Below are 15,952 nucleotides of genomic sequence, written 5' to 3' on the forward strand. Positions count from 1 at the left end.
AGGCTCATTGTTGCTCCTTCACTCACACATGTCGATTTCAACAAAAAGAGCTCGACATGCAACTTCCAACGCCACCGCAGAAGTTGGCATTTAGTAACTAGAGGAAGCCACATGTGCCATTAGAACACGGTGGACTTCCCTCAAAAGCTAGCATGTGTGTTGCATGTGCCAACTATTTTTTCATACCCATTTACCATAGTCCCCATATTTGTTTAAGCTTCAATTTTGATCCCTTAATACTTAATTATTCTAAATTAGCATAATTGTGTTTTATTTTGTAAAACTGAGCATCAAGCAAACACTGAAAATTTCTTTCAATATTGCAAGATCCCTATATCAAGGGAACCAAAACAAACTACTAAGTTAAATCTCAAATAAAGCTAATGTGAAGGGATCGAATTGAAAAAAAAAGGTTAACGGATTGAAATAAATAAAAAAGACATGAACTTATTCCCTGACTCTGTAAATCAGTCCTTAATGTTGGAAAAAAAAAGGATTGAACATTTCTTTAAGCTTCAAATTTAGTCTCTGAATCTCTAATTATTTTAAATCAATGAAATTAAATCTTGTTTTTCCAAACCAAGCATTAACCAAACAACAAAATATTTCCTCGAAAGCTTGAGATCCTCATATCTAGGCATGAGAAATAAATCACCAAGACCAATAACAAATCAAAACAATGTTAAAGAACCAAATAAGAATAAAAAGAAATTAAGGGATCAAAGCGTAGAAAATCCTAGTGACCAAAAATAGAAACCATCCTAGTGTGAAAGAATGAACACTCTTAGTTTTTTACTAGATTTTTTTGCCCGCACTACGTTGTAGGGCGAGTCAATTGTTTTCCAACATAAAAAAGATACTCAAACGGTGATCACCTAATTGAACCCGGATTAACTTGACTAACTCGATATCCAAGATAACATCGGAGGAAGGAAAGGGAAAGAAAAATAGGAAACTCAAGACCCAATAACCTAATGTCAAATGATGAAATTTATAAATAAATAAAAAGATTGAAGTTAAATCGGGTTAATCTTCAGAACCAGCAACTTTGATCATGAGACCAAGATGATCATACAAAAGACCAAAAAAACATCTTGAACAAAATTCTTAACCATCAAAAAACTAAAAAGAAAATAAATAGTAATCAAAACAATAAGAATTAAATTTGGTATAAAAAATAATAAAAAAAATAATGAGGGATTTAATTGAAAAATAAAATTAAAAAATGATTAAAAAAATTAAAAGAAAGAACCAAAATTGGATAAAAAATGAAATAAAATTCCGAAGGATAAAATTGAAAAATAAAACAAATTAAGAAAATGATAAAAAAAAATGAGTAATTAAAAAAATGAGAACTAAATTTGGAAAAAAAAAAGAAATAAAATAAAATGTTGAGGGGTAAAATTGAAAAAAAAAACCAAGAAAAGGATTAAAAAAACAACAATCAAGAGAATGAATATCATATTTAATATAAAAAAACAAAACAAAATCAAATGAAAATAAAAATGGATGAAACTAGAAAAAAAATCTAAAAAAGAATCCAAAACAAAGAAAGACCAATAAAAAAAATGATCATGATTCAATTTTTTTTTCCATTATTTTTTTATCAAAATAATATCATTTTTGCATTTTAGCTGAATAAAAAATCAAGTTATTAGCTAGGAAAAAATCATGTCAACATCAGTTGATTTTTTTTGCCATTATTTTGATTTATCAAAATAATATCATTTTTACTTCCTACACAATACAAAAGGGGTCGACTCCCAAATCGAATTTTAAAAGCATGATAAAAAAAAACATCAAATATGATATGAAAATTCAATGAAATTAAACAATAAGGGATGAAATTGCAAAAAAAAAAAAAAAACAATGAATCAAGAAGAGAACTCAAAATAAAAGGAATTGCAATCATAAAAATGAGGATCAAATTTAAAAATAAATAAATTAAAATCAAATGATTAGAGATTAAATTGAAAAATAAATCTAATCAAAAAAGGATTAAAAAATAAATATGAATAAAAAGAATGAGGATCAAATTTGATAGAAAAAAAATATAAAAAAAAATATCAATGGAAGAAATTGAAAAAAAAAATTAAACTCGATACAATTAAATGAATGAGGATCACTTTGCAACTTTACAAGTCCAACACACCTTTTGATGTTGAGGAGAGAGAAAAGAGGAGGGAATTATTGCTAGAGCTCCTCCGTGTCATAGAGGTCAACACGTGCCAACCCACTGTATAAAGGGCGGCATGATGCTTTAGATGCCACCGCAGAAAGTTACCAATGGCTACCAGGTTGAGCTGCACGCACCACTCAAAGAGCGTGGGCACTTCCCACTTGTTTTTTTGAATTATAGAAAGATCATAACACTCTTGACCCTACAGAATAATTCCAAGAAAATCGATGTTAAAAAATCTAAAATGTCCCCTTAACCTTAGGCAATAAAAAATTGACCCAAAGGGTTATATGGTAATTACATTGTATAAAAAATGTGAAAATTTAAAAACGTCGCTCAGACATTAGCTATGTTGTTTTTTTAAGGGCATTGAATTAATTACATTGTCCACTAAATATGTAAAAATACAATTCTACCACCAAGTGTGTGTTTTTTTGTCATTAAAAGCTCATTAGTTATTTTAGTTCTATTTGTAATTATAATTTCTTTTGTGTCAATTAACAAGAAATCTATAAATAAAAACATAGAAAAAATTATAGGAAGTGAATTGAGCACACTTATATCTTTTTCTTGACAGATGCTATTTCAGAACAATAGATTATGTTAATCTATATATATATATATATATATATATATATATATATGAAATGAAAAGAAATTTCTTATTGTATTAACTCTCAGAGGACATCTTCTAAGGTAGCATTTGTTTTTGTGGTTGTATAGTGCTTTTAAAAAAAACTGATTTTTTTTTCAAATTAATTTGTTTTTTTTGTTTTTTAGTTGTTTTAATATGCTGATATATAAAAAAAATGAATTTTAAAAAAGAGAAAAATATTTTTTTTATGTATTTCCAAGAGAAAAAAACTTTATAAAGCAACTATTACCACAATACTAAATACTAAGGGGGAAAATTTTCCTATCTTTTTTTTTTCAATCCACAACTTCAAATGCTTGTTTCTAAACAAAAATATTTGTTTTTGTGATTGAAAAATATTTTTATATCTACAAAAGTTTAAATTTATATTTATAGGTTGTTTTAATAATTTTTAATTAAAAATCACTTTTAAAAAAGTGCTTTCACTACATTAATATACACACAATTAATCAACAACCAGGTATTGATTCCACTCTGTTTCTTCGAACTTTCACACAGGCCAAGACTCAGTAATGTTAATCATGGTGCTGCAGCAATTTCGTCAGCTTCATGGTTCTTGCAGTAAGATCCGAGGATATGTGAGACAGCACTTTAGATCATAGTTTGTTTTTTACATAAGAAACGAAATAAAATAATTAGGCAGAACAAGCAACCATATCCCTATATATTGGGGCTCCTGAATGAGTTTGCTTTCAAGCTTTAACTCAACTCAACTCATACGATCATGGACATTACTCAGAGCATCAAGGGATTTTTTCTTTCAGTTACAGCTTTCTTGATCCTGGTCTGGGGCAGAGTATGAAACATACTACCCTCACATTCATCAAACACCCCACCTCGTTCTCCTGCCTTCGATCTGGAGTCGAAATCACAGGGAACACGGCCATATCCACAAGCCCATCTTACCATTACCAAAAGATCTCAAAACCCAGAAAACCATCCTCTGCATTTTGATAACATAGCCCAGAAATGATGCAACCACCACTTCAAGCATTACAACCGTCACATACACCACCTCCTTCTCTTGCCATAAACATTGAATCCCAGTTAACAGAATCGCTGGCACAACCCTCTGCTACCATTTCTAATCAAGAATTATCTCAAAACCAAGAAACACAATCCTCACATTTCACAGCCATCAACACAGAGACATTTCACAGGCTTCTCAACCTCATTCTACTATGGAAATAGAGCTACAATCACCACCTCCACCACAACTGACACCTTCCCCTGCCATCAATCCACAACAAACCAATATGATCGTTGTTAAACAGTTCACTCTAGAATGGCCTAACATAATCATGGCATTCTGTTTCGAAGCAGCAATTCAGATAGCTCTCCAATACGAAAAACCTCAACATTCCAAAGTCCCTGTTCCCTTTTTCTTGCTTTCTTTAGCCATACTACTTACCTTTTGTTCTCTTCTTGTTTCGCAGTTAATTAGCAATAGGTTTCCTGAAGTATCCAAAGTATTGGAGAAAATTGCAATATCCCTTGCCTCCATTGCATTTTTCACCACCATCGCATCTCCATTGATCCAGAGCCTCAGGTGAAATGCTAGTAGTATTGCTCTACCCATTGGGCGTCCAATGCTGTCTTGTGCTGGAGAAAACTGCATTGGAGGAGAGCAGGGTTGTAAGATAGTGATCTTTCTGCATGTTGAGAGTGATTTTAATGATGCGTGGTTCTTTTCCTTAGGCAAACAATAATGAAATTCAGGTCTCAGAAAGCTAAAGTACTGGAGTTCTGGTAGTCCTTTGCTGGTTGAAGCGGATCTTCCTCCTTTCTCTGCCTCACGATTTCTTCAGACATCAGCTGCACATGATGACTGTCACAAACAGAATTTGTAGAAACGATAGAAGCAGAAAATGTGTTTGATTACTTGAATGAATGAAGAAATACAGGAACTTTCTAGACTAAACTGTACTTGACGAAGAGAAGAGTTAGTAGTTACAGGATTCTCTTAATTGTCATGCCTAATAGATTTGTTAGGCTGTAATTGGGTTAAATAATACAGCTATAAATACTCACAAGCCTCACTTTATCGTAGCAAATCAGTTCTGCAATTTTAGGAAGAAAAATCACACACACGCTCGCAAGGAATCACTACTTCTCTCATTCATGTGTGATTTGTTTTTTCAGCACACCTGTCTCTCCTCTTTTTTATTCAACATCCTCTCTAGCTTGTATACTAGATAAAACATCACAATGCATGCCTAACCCTTGGCACTCCAATACATATCACAGGATAATTAACTAACAAACATTAAACTAACTTTAGTAATTATTGCCCAGCACATTAACACCAACAAGATTTGCCGATAAGCTAACTAAATTATAGATAATATTCATGAGCTAATAACTATTTTGTTTTGCTTTGTTGATGACATGATATCTTTCATATAACGAGGTGGATGGAGTCGTGATGCATCATTTCTATGATGAAACTTTGAAGTAGTTTAATATTATGCATCCTTGGTTTTTAATAAAATCGCAAAACATACATCTTGGCTTGTGTGTAAATGAATTTAATCTATTTGGATCCATTTATTGCACTCTATTTTATTGGTTAGTCATTCTAGCAAATTATAATTTACTTCTAAGGATGTATATGAAGCCATAATTCATATTTTTATCTATGATCATACCTAGTCCTTACAATTCAAATAGGAATATAGATATTTATCTTCAACCGTTGATTCATGAGTTAAGTCAATTATAGCTAGTCAGGGCTTTGGCATATAATGTCTCAAGAAAACAAAATTTCAAATAAAAACGGTTTTATATGGATTATGAATGATTTTTCTATATATAACATGGTTTCGGGTTGAAGCATATATGAAAAATTAGTTTGTTCATATTGTATGTATAATAATAAGCTATTTACCTTAGTCAGTGGTGGTAAAACTATTTTTTATTGCCACTAAAGGTTCTTGCCAAGTTATCATTGATTTAAAAATAACGTAAAAACATTTTTAAAAGGTAAAGCTGAAAGGAATGTAGCATTAGAGGTATTGTGGGGTGAAGAAGTTTATGATGAAACCTTTAAGTATGCATGTTGAATACTAGGAGTAAGTAAATTAATCAATTTAATTGAAACTAAGGTTTGTATTTTTTTTAATGGAATTGAAGATTAACTTGTCATTTTTGTTGAAAGTTTATTAAAAAAAAAGTGTCTTCACAGTTGTGCACTATATTTATAGTGCATATTTGTTCAGATTTATTGTTTTTAAAAATATCTAATGAGTTTTCTTGTTAAAGGGACATTATAAAGTAAAAACCAAGAAAAAACCTGGAATCTCTATTTCAAGCTCTTCCAATAAAGAAGAACAGGAGACTTCATCCCCTAAAGAGAATCCATTCTAATCCTCTAAGATTCAAATGACAAAAGGAAATAAAAAAAAAGGGGGCAAAGTGATTGTTGGTTCCTTTAAATTTATAGCAAAGTCTGGAAAAACCGATCACTCCACTTCCCTTGGTGCAAAGATAGCTTATAGAAACAACTACTCCAAGAAGAATATACTAGGTGAAAGAGAAGTTTTGATAAATAATCTTTCTGACCCCACATTTATATTCATAAAAGACATCTTTAAGAAAAGACAATGGGATAAACTAATTGAATGAGCACATGCTCTATATGTTGAAGTAATTAGGAAGTTTTACGCCAATTATAAGCCTTTCAATCTTGATGATCATTCCATTACTTCCACTATTAGAGGTCAAACACTTGAGTTAACTCTGTTGTCATTAGAAAGTTATATAAACTACTTGAAATCACACATCTTGACTTTTCTTATCAAGGGATAGGAGCCCCTTTAAAGACTCAGATGAGTGATTTGTTTATTGACCCTAAAGAATCAAAATGGTCTGTTAAAGACTTGTTCAACTCGGTTTGAATGTTGAACAAGTACATCAGTGTGTTATTGGTGAAGATAAGGACTAGGATTGGTGTCAAACGAAAAAGGAGACAAGAATGCACACAAAGAATGTAAAGTTGGAGGAGAAAGAGAAGGAGGAAGCAAGCAATTAGCCGGCCATCAGAAAAAAAAAATTGTTTTTCTGAAATTTTACTAATTTTTAATTAGTTATTAAATATCATGATATGTAATAACTAGGATATCGTTTTAGCATTGGAACCTCTATGTTGAATTTTAAATTTGATGTACTTTAAATTAATGTGTGTAGTTGCATAACAATATCTAATACGTAATAGTTTTTTAATATATTAGGAATTGTTAGGATGTAACATGCTATATCAAATATTCTTTCAAATATATTGTGTATGAAACATGTTAGGAATTATTAGGATATTGTCGCATCAATATTACTAATTATTCTTATAACATTATTTCAATAGTAATTACAGATATATTTTAATTTAGTATTTATTTATAATTAAACTATCTAAACTACTTATAATTCATTATTATTATATTTTGTTACAAATTAGACAATGGTGGAGATTGTAAATTTTAAAATGTAATTTTTTTCATTTAAAAACTCATTTTGACCAAAATGTAATGATTTTCTCTCTCCTCTCTCAAATAAAAATACTAAAAATAAAGAAAATAAATCATTGCCAGGCTCCAACCCTGCTTTTAGCTCTCTTCGGTCTTCGTCGATCGAGTACCCTTGGCTAGAACTGGTTCACCGAAAATTGGAATTTCAAAAATCTAAGGGACCAAAAAAAAGAATTTGAAAAATATAAGGACCAAACTAGACTTTTTTGTAAACTTTTAAGTGACCATCTATTTTCCCTATCTTTTGCATTTTGGTCCTCCTTATATTTTTTCCCTTTGTTAAATTTTGCTCTTGTTCAACAAATCAAAGCTATTTGGCCATAAAGAAAGCTTAACTGCTGAGAAAAAAACTTGAATGATCGACGTAAAAAGAAAATTACTATGAAGTCCATAGTGAAACTTGGCGTGAAAAACAGTATTTTCCCCGGAACTTCTAGTGTTTCTTATAATTATTTCATGAGAAACATGCATCGGTTAAACTGACAAGGTTGCCCTTATTACGAGCTATACAACCCGATCATCATGACTTGAAATCAATCAGATTAGTACTAGTGATCTTTTTTTGCGCACAATATAGAGAAAGATTAAAATGACACCACATAATTTTTGTTATCATAAGCTAGTGTGAAGAACACACCAAACCCATAAGTTTGGGATTCTATTCAGAAGTAAAACAGATTGCACACATACAGAGTGGCATAACACTCAACAAAAGTACCCTCAGAAGGAAACATGGTATCACCCCTTTATTTAGTAGCAGCTAATAGTGCCATGAATCCCATTTTACAGTCCAGTGATCACTCATCATCGTAGCTCTGGCGGCGGTGATGCTTCTCCCCGTCATCATCAGAATTGTTATCTCCCTGCCAATTGCATGTATGATTTAGATAATGACAGATTTCAAGCATAAGAAAAGAACGGTAATTTTCCATGCATGATTTTGTTGATAGAAGCTGTATTTTGCAGACAGATGGGCACTCAAATAGTGTATTTTTCTCAAGGTTAAGCTAGAAATGAAATTTTATTATTATTCATTTCCCCCAAGACCCCCAATGAAGACAAGCATATAGTAATTTCGCTGCTGAAACTTAAGAGCAAGATCATCAATGCAATAAACAATTATGTAATCATGTAAGCTATCAAAGTTGCGGCTATGTTCAGTGCTGCTGCTTCTTGTTTAAACAGGTGATTCTGTAAACATCTACATTCTCTAGCAATTCCAGCTACGCCAATCTGGATCATCAATTCCAAACTAGGTCTAAGACTTGAACCTATTGGTTTTGGAGCTATAATACTATTGAAAACACAAAGAATATGTTGACTTGTTTCTAAAATGACTAAATATCCGGCTGAAATTCTTTACATATTCTCATCCGCAGAGAATTACAAACACACAAATATGACGAGTGGGTAACAACCTAACAGGACACTAATTTCTCAATTTTATCTGCTTAGATAGGATTGCTAGAAAAGAGGAGCTTGGACCACAGATATACCATCCACCATAGAACTCAGCAGAGAAGTTTGAGCTCGGTAAAAAGAAGATTGGAGCAAAAATTGGAAAACTTCTACCATACCTACAGATTTCTGGAAAGTATAGTTTGGCAGTAACAAACAAACAAATAAAAAGGAAAATACCCATAGTTCATAAATCTTCTCAATTGAGCCAGAGGATGTCCACGACTGAGCACCTCCTTAATTTTTCTGATGAATTATAAACAAAATAAAGTTCAACTGCACCTACTTATAACTGGAACATCTAGTCGAGCTGTAACAAACAAAAACAGGAGAGAATCTCCTTGGTGCATTTGTAGGATGTGCATACACTACTAAGCACCTCCTAAGTTTACCTGACGAATAACTTATAAAATATAGGATTCCAGAGTCCACAAGAAACCACGTCCATTTGTTATATTACTTTAATTGGTAATCAAGTGTTTTTCACATCAGGCCCCCCATTTGAAGGCCGATCTTTTTCTTATCTTTGCCTTGATTTCATTAAAAATAATCCAATGAACTAATGCAAAAATGCCTACTTAAGGGAATAATCATACCAACCTATGGGACACAAGTCAAGTGCATTGGTCTTCCTATTCATTTCTTTCTCGTAATTTTTTTCAGAACCAAATCAAATCTATACCAAGTGATCTTGCAATTATAAGTGGGTTGCTTCAGACACAGAAAGCATCATGTCTGTACTCTCAAAATGCAAATGCATGAAACATGTCCTAAATGAGGCATTTTAAACATCATTTGGATCAGCATAAAAAGTAAGGAAGTCCGAAATTTTGAGAAAAAAAAGCTTACATATTTCCCGCGTCCATAGCCCTCTTCATCACCATCACGATACTTATTACGATCCTCGTCGTCGTCATCACTGCGGCGACTCCCATAAGAAGGCCTCTCATAATCTCCTCCTTCATGGCTAACCCTCTTAGGTGAATCATCTCCATAACTTGGCTTCTCATGATGGCTCCTTCCTCCATACCCTTCTCCCTCTTCCACGTAACTCTGCTTCCTACCATACCCAGAAACATGCTCCGACCCACCTTCTTCATATTCGGACCCTGGCCTCCTCATGTTGGCTCCTTCATAGCTAACCCTCTTAGGTGAATCATCTCCACTACTTGGCTTATGTTGGCTCCTTCCTCCATACCCTTCTCCCTCTTCCTCGTAACTCTGCTTCCTGCCATACCCAGACACATGCTCCGACCCACCTTCTTCATATTCGGACCCTGGCCTCCTCATGTTGGCTCCTTCATAGCTAACCCTCTTAGGTGAATCATCTCCACTACTTGGCTTCTCATGTTGGCTCCTTCCTCCATACCCTTCTCCCTCTTCCTCGTAACTCTGCTTCCTGCCATACCCAGACACATGCTCCGACCCATCTTCTTCATATTCGGACCCTGGCCTCCTCCCATGCCCGGATCCGTACCCCGTCTCAGTCCTCTCTTCATGTTCGCTGGACTTCTCGTACCCAGACCCGTATTCAGATTCGGGATTCCTCCCATAACCCGAACTGTACTCACTTGGCTTCTCATATCCAGAACCATATTCAGCTTCGGGTCTCCTGCTATACCCAGATCCATATTCCTCACTCTGAGGTCTCTCATAGCCAGACCCGTAATCCGATTCTTGTTTACGCCCATAACCAGACCCATGCTTGCTCGGCTTCTCATAGCCAGATCCATCTTCGTACTCGGGTCTCCTCCCATACCCGGATCCATACTCGCTAGGTTTCTCATAGCCACCAGACCCATATTCCTCACTATGAGGCTTGCCATACCCAGCAGACTCATAGCTAGAGCCATGCTCCTCACTAGCCGGCTTCTCATACCCAGCAGACCCATACTCCGATCCGGGCTGCAATCCATAAGCCGGTTGAGGCCCACCATAACTGGATCCAGGTCGAGGCTTGGGACGGGAGTAGCTGCTGTACTCTGTTTCAAGAGCTTCATCAGCGTAAGGAGACGGCTCAGAATGTGAGGAGTAATTGGGACGATCGTAGTCGATCTCGTCGGACGGTGAGGAAGAGCTGATTGGATGGCAGGTATCATCGGACGGTGGGATTGGCCGACCATAAGTTAAAGCAATGTCGTAACCGCCACCGTATGGGGTGGGATCGTACTCATCGTAATCGTCGACTTGGTCATCCTGTCCTCGTGAGTAGTACGACATTTTTTTTTCTTCACTGGTTTTGTGACTGTTGTCTGAAAGAGTGAGAAACGGGGAACGTGAGAAAGACGAGGGTGTAAAAATATCGTTGATATTTGTTTTAATTTAGTCACGAAACGATGTGGGTACAGTGGGAATGCTTGCCAAGTGGTATTTGAGTGTGGTGTGGGCCCACAATTACTTAGTTCTAGGTTACCGGCGCTCAAATATTTTAATTTTTTATAAAAAACAAATTGTATATCCAAGTTTTTTAAATTAACTAATGTAATTCAAAAAAATTGGACGGAAAAATCTCTCTCTCTCTCTCTCTCTCTCTTAATTAAATAAACTAAAAATTATATATATTAATAAATAAATAAAAATTAATTAAAAACATGTTTTAATTGAGATATTTAATCTCCTAAAAAAAATAATTATTCAATTATATTTATTAAGTTTTATTTATTATAATTTTTTTATTCAATCAAACGATAATAAAAATAGATAAATATATTAAATTAATTGAATAAAATTAAAAACAATATTATACAAGGCTACATATATTAGAAATATTATCACAAAATAAATTATTTTAAAACAATATAGTTCATTTATACAAAAGATAATAAAAAACAATTATAGATGAATTAGAAAACATCTTCAAAAATTAAACACATGATAAAAAAAAATAAACATCATTTAAAAGAGGCTCTCTAAACAAAATAAAAAAGAGAATGAATATTAATCTAAATATAAATAATTTTTTTTAAAAAAAAATGATCAGGCGCTGCTAGGACTAGTAAGTCAGGCCAGCCCGCCTAGCCCATTTCCTTAGGATCTACGTGATTGGATTCTTATTTTTTATGCTACACAAAAAAACCAAACAACACATCGTTTGATTTTATCCATATTTCAACCACTGTGATGGCCGGAAAATTAAGACTTAAATGTTTTTGCCAAAAATCCGTTTTCAACCCCTTTTTGACTTAAAACACCTATAAAAACACCTTAAGAACCATGATAAACATATTCATGACCTCAAAAAAACAAAACAAAAACTATCTCAAAAAACAAAATCAACTCAAAACTAAAAATCAACTTGAGCTCATATTTTTTTTTTCACGAACTTTAAAGGTAAAAAAAACACATAATAAAAACTTTCCTCGTCAAAAGGAATAATTTAACCCAAATATTGTCTTTTTTAGTGGACTAAATCGGTGTCAACGATATATTTCTCTTTCTATCGCTGGAATTCAATGACTTTTCTCTCTCTTCTCTCAATCAAGGACTAAAAAATAACAAAAAATAAATTTTATACCAAAATTTAATTTGAAAAATATTGAGGTACTGAAATTGTATAATCTATGATATTTTTTAAGTTTAAGGACCAAAGTGCATCTTTTTTAAAACTTATAGCACACCACCCATGTCTAACGCCCTTTTCATTTAGGTCCCTTTTCTTTCAATCACTTCTTATATAAAAAATCAAAATTAATTGGTTTTCGATTAGGAATAAATCATTGGAAAAAAATGTTTGAAGACCAAATTGAAAAAATAAAAATTTTTGCATAGTCCATCCACAATAATGTGTGAGAGAATGAATAGTGAGATCATACATAATGAAAAATTCATGCCTTTTATTTTTATACCTAATTATCTGAAGAGATTTCTTTTATTTTTAAAAATAAAGTTCGTTTATATAGAAAATACAAAAAACTATAAATTAATCAAGAAAACTCTTTAAGATTTAAATGCACAACAAGACAATTATCAGTCAATTAAGAAAGACTTTCTAAACAAAATGAAAGAGAGAATGAGTATTAATCTACATTTAAATTAAAAAAAAATTGAGAAACAAGAATATAAAAGGCATTAATTTAAGGAAATAATTAGAAAAAAATAATTTAGAAAAATAATATTCAATCTTGCAAGAAATGACATTTACCTATTTGTATTTGCTAAATTTGTTTATTAGAATAATTGTTTTATTCAATCAAATGATAATAGAAACAAATACACAAATTAAATTGATTCAATAAAATAAAAGGGAAAAAAAACACTATTTAAGGCTGCACATATTAGAAATATTATCTGAAAAAACATTTTTTTTTATCAAAAATAAAGTTCATCTATACAAAAACAAAAACAATTATAGATGAATAAAAAAACACTTTAAAATTTAAATGCATAACTTAAAAAAATATTTGTCATTTATAAGAGGCTTTTTAAATAAAATGAAAGAGAGAAGGGGTATTAATCTACATATAAATAAAAAAAATAATATAAAAAATTTAATTAAAAAAATAATTTAAAAGAATAATATAGAAAAAAATATTTAATCTTACAAGATGAGACATTTATCCGATTGTATTTGATGAATTTGTTTACTAAAATAATTTTTTTATTCAATCAAACGATAATAGAAATAGAAACATATTAAATTGATTGAATAAAATAAAAGGAAAAAAACAATATTCAAGGCTGCACATATTAGAAATATTATCTAAAAAGAAATTTTTTATTTTTTAAATATAAACTTCATCTATACAAAAGATAAGAAAAAAAATTACAAATGAATCAGAAAAGCTCTTTAAAATTTAAATACATAACAAAAACAAATACCAGTCTTTCAAAAGAAGCTCTCTAAAGAAAATGTAAGAGAGAAGGGGTATTAATCTACATATAAAAAACATATTTTGAGAAAAACAATATAAAAATGATTAATTAAAAAAAAAAAAGGTAAAAGTAAAGGTCATGCGTTACCGAGCCTGGAAAGCCAGTCTTTAAAATTTAAATGCATAACAAAAACAAATATCAGTATTTCAAAAGAGGCTCTCTAAAAAAAAAATATGAGAGAAGGGGTACTCTTTAAAATTTAAATGCATAACAAAAACAAATATCAGTCTTTCAAAAGAGGCTCTCTAAAGAAAATGTAAGATGGAAGGGGTATTAATCTACATATAAAAAACATATTTTAAGAAAAACAATATAAAAATGATTAATTAAAAAAAAAGGTAAAGGTAAAGGCCATGCGTTACCGAGCCTGGAAAGCCAGGTTAACTCGCATGGCCCATTTCATCAGGGCTTGTGTGATTGGACCCTTATTTTATTTTATTTTTGTATTTGGAATGGATAACATGTCGTTCACCATATTTTTTTTTTAAAAAAAAAACTAGACTACATGTTGTCTGTTTACCCAAATAGTAACTAAAAAATTGGGGCTTAAAGTTTTTTTTACCTAAAAACCCGTTTCTCAACCCATTTTTGACCTAAAATATCTTAGAAACCATGATAAATCTATCTATGATCTATAAAACTAGAAGTTTGGATCAAGATAACACAAACAAGAAGTTTTGAGGGCCAATCAGGATGGAATTAATGAAATCAGGATCCTAATTGAAGAATTGATAAGTTTGGGGACTTAATTGAGCTTTGAATTAGTTTAATTAATGAAATAAAGGGCTTAATTGAAAACAGTATGAAAGTTCAGGGTCAATTTGGGTCTAAATTGCAAGAAATTAAATTCCAGGGACCAAATTGAATAGGCGCTGATACTTCAGGGGAAAATTGAAGAATAACCCTCAGTCCAAAATGACGCCGTTTTACATTTCCTGTCTCTTCGTCTTCTTCCTCCAGAAGCAGAGGAGAACCACCTACAAAGATAAAAAGTGGAAATGCTGCCCAGGTGAAATGTAGACCGAATGATCTACCAGAAAACCCATGTCAATCCTATCTCCCTCAACCCACGACAAGCCCTTGGAGTCCGGATCAAAACCCATCACCAACAATCCAACCATGGCAGGACTGTTGGTGTCCTAATCCCAGCGAAAAGCCAACACTCCCCAGCCATGCTTATCAGGAAAAGAGACGTGGGCTAGGGCAAAAACCAGGGATGATCCCTATAAAAGGCGAGCCGAAGAGCAACAAAAAAAAGAAAAAAGGACAGAGGAGAAACGAAAGAACAGAGAAAAAAGAACGAAAGACAGAGAGAGCCAGAGAGGAAAAGGGAGAGACAGAACCCAGAGAACCAAAGAGAAAACAAACGAAAACAGAAGCAGAGGAAAAAAGTAGCATCGGCCAGCCAGCACGCCATCGCCATCCGCTACGTCTCCAACAATGTCTGAAGCAGGTAAGTCACTCTTCTTCCCTGCTTGCAAATTTAATTACTCGTCAGCAGTAGGGCATAAATTATTAACAAATACTATATAGACATGTATTAGAAATCAATTCAAAACATATATATTAATTCATATAAAGTAAAATTAATTTTAAAATACTTTTAAAATAAAAAAAACTTACATTATAATTGTTCTTTTCGAGTTTTCATATTTTGAAACCGCTTCATAATAGCTTCATTATCAATCTTATCAAAAATATATTTCTCAAAATGTATACAACCAAACTATCATTCATCCATTTATCTCTCATCATGTTCCACAATCTACTATTGACAATATGCATAGCAGAAAAAACTCTCTCCACTGTAGCAGTTGCAACTGGTAGAAGTAATGACAATTTGATAAGCATATATCTGCTGAAAATATCAAATTCTTCTTTGTTTTTACCATTTTCTCTACAAGACTAGCAATACCTTCAATACCAGAGAACTCATCATCACCACGTAGATCAATAATATACGCATCAAGTTGGTCACCAAGTACCATAAGGTCCACTATAGAGAATTCACTAGGATAAAAAAGAGCAAGGAGAATAAGTTTTTCTTTGTTGAAAGTATATTTGGGCTTAAACGTGCCACACAAAAAAGTAACTCCGTACTCATCTCGGTAAAACGATCATCCAACTCAGTAAGTTGCATGTCAATGATATTGTTAAACAATTCATAACAAAAATGGTGTAAGTTTGTAATCCCTTGAGATTTTCGCCTTGAATGCCCGCGAAGCTTGTACTCATCATCCATGTTTAGAATATCAATATCATGTTTGA

At 32.4% G+C, this 15,952-nt stretch overlaps 1 protein-coding gene across 3 annotated transcripts; it reads right to left on the bottom strand.

Moving 5' to 3' along the window:
- Nucleotides 1-7,938: 7,938 nt before the first annotated feature.
- On the bottom strand, nt 7,939-11,142 carry LOC7495990 (uncharacterized protein At5g39570). 3 transcript variants are annotated; one of them, XM_052448615.1, is made up of 3 exons: nt 10,089-11,136; nt 9,662-9,926; nt 7,939-8,217 (listed from the first exon to the last, which is right to left on the bottom strand). In XM_052448615.1, the coding sequence occupies exons 1-3, from the start codon at nt 11,030-11,032 to the stop codon at nt 8,152-8,154; spliced, it is 1,275 nt and encodes a 424-aa protein (XP_052304575.1). In that variant the 5' UTR covers nt 11,033-11,136; the 3' UTR covers nt 7,939-8,151. The 3 variants fall into 3 exon arrangements, with proteins under 3 accessions (XP_052304575.1, XP_052304576.1, XP_002324073.4); XM_052448616.1 differs by having other exon boundaries at nt 9,662-9,903; nt 10,072-11,136; XM_002324037.4 differs by having other exon boundaries at nt 9,662-11,142.
- Between the last annotated feature and the right edge of the window lie 4,810 nt (nt 11,143-15,952).

This window comes from Populus trichocarpa, chromosome 17 (assembly GCF_000002775.5).
Source record: "Populus trichocarpa isolate Nisqually-1 chromosome 17, P.trichocarpa_v4.1, whole genome shotgun sequence".
Classification (NCBI taxonomy): domain Eukaryota; kingdom Viridiplantae; phylum Streptophyta; class Magnoliopsida; order Malpighiales; family Salicaceae; genus Populus; species Populus trichocarpa.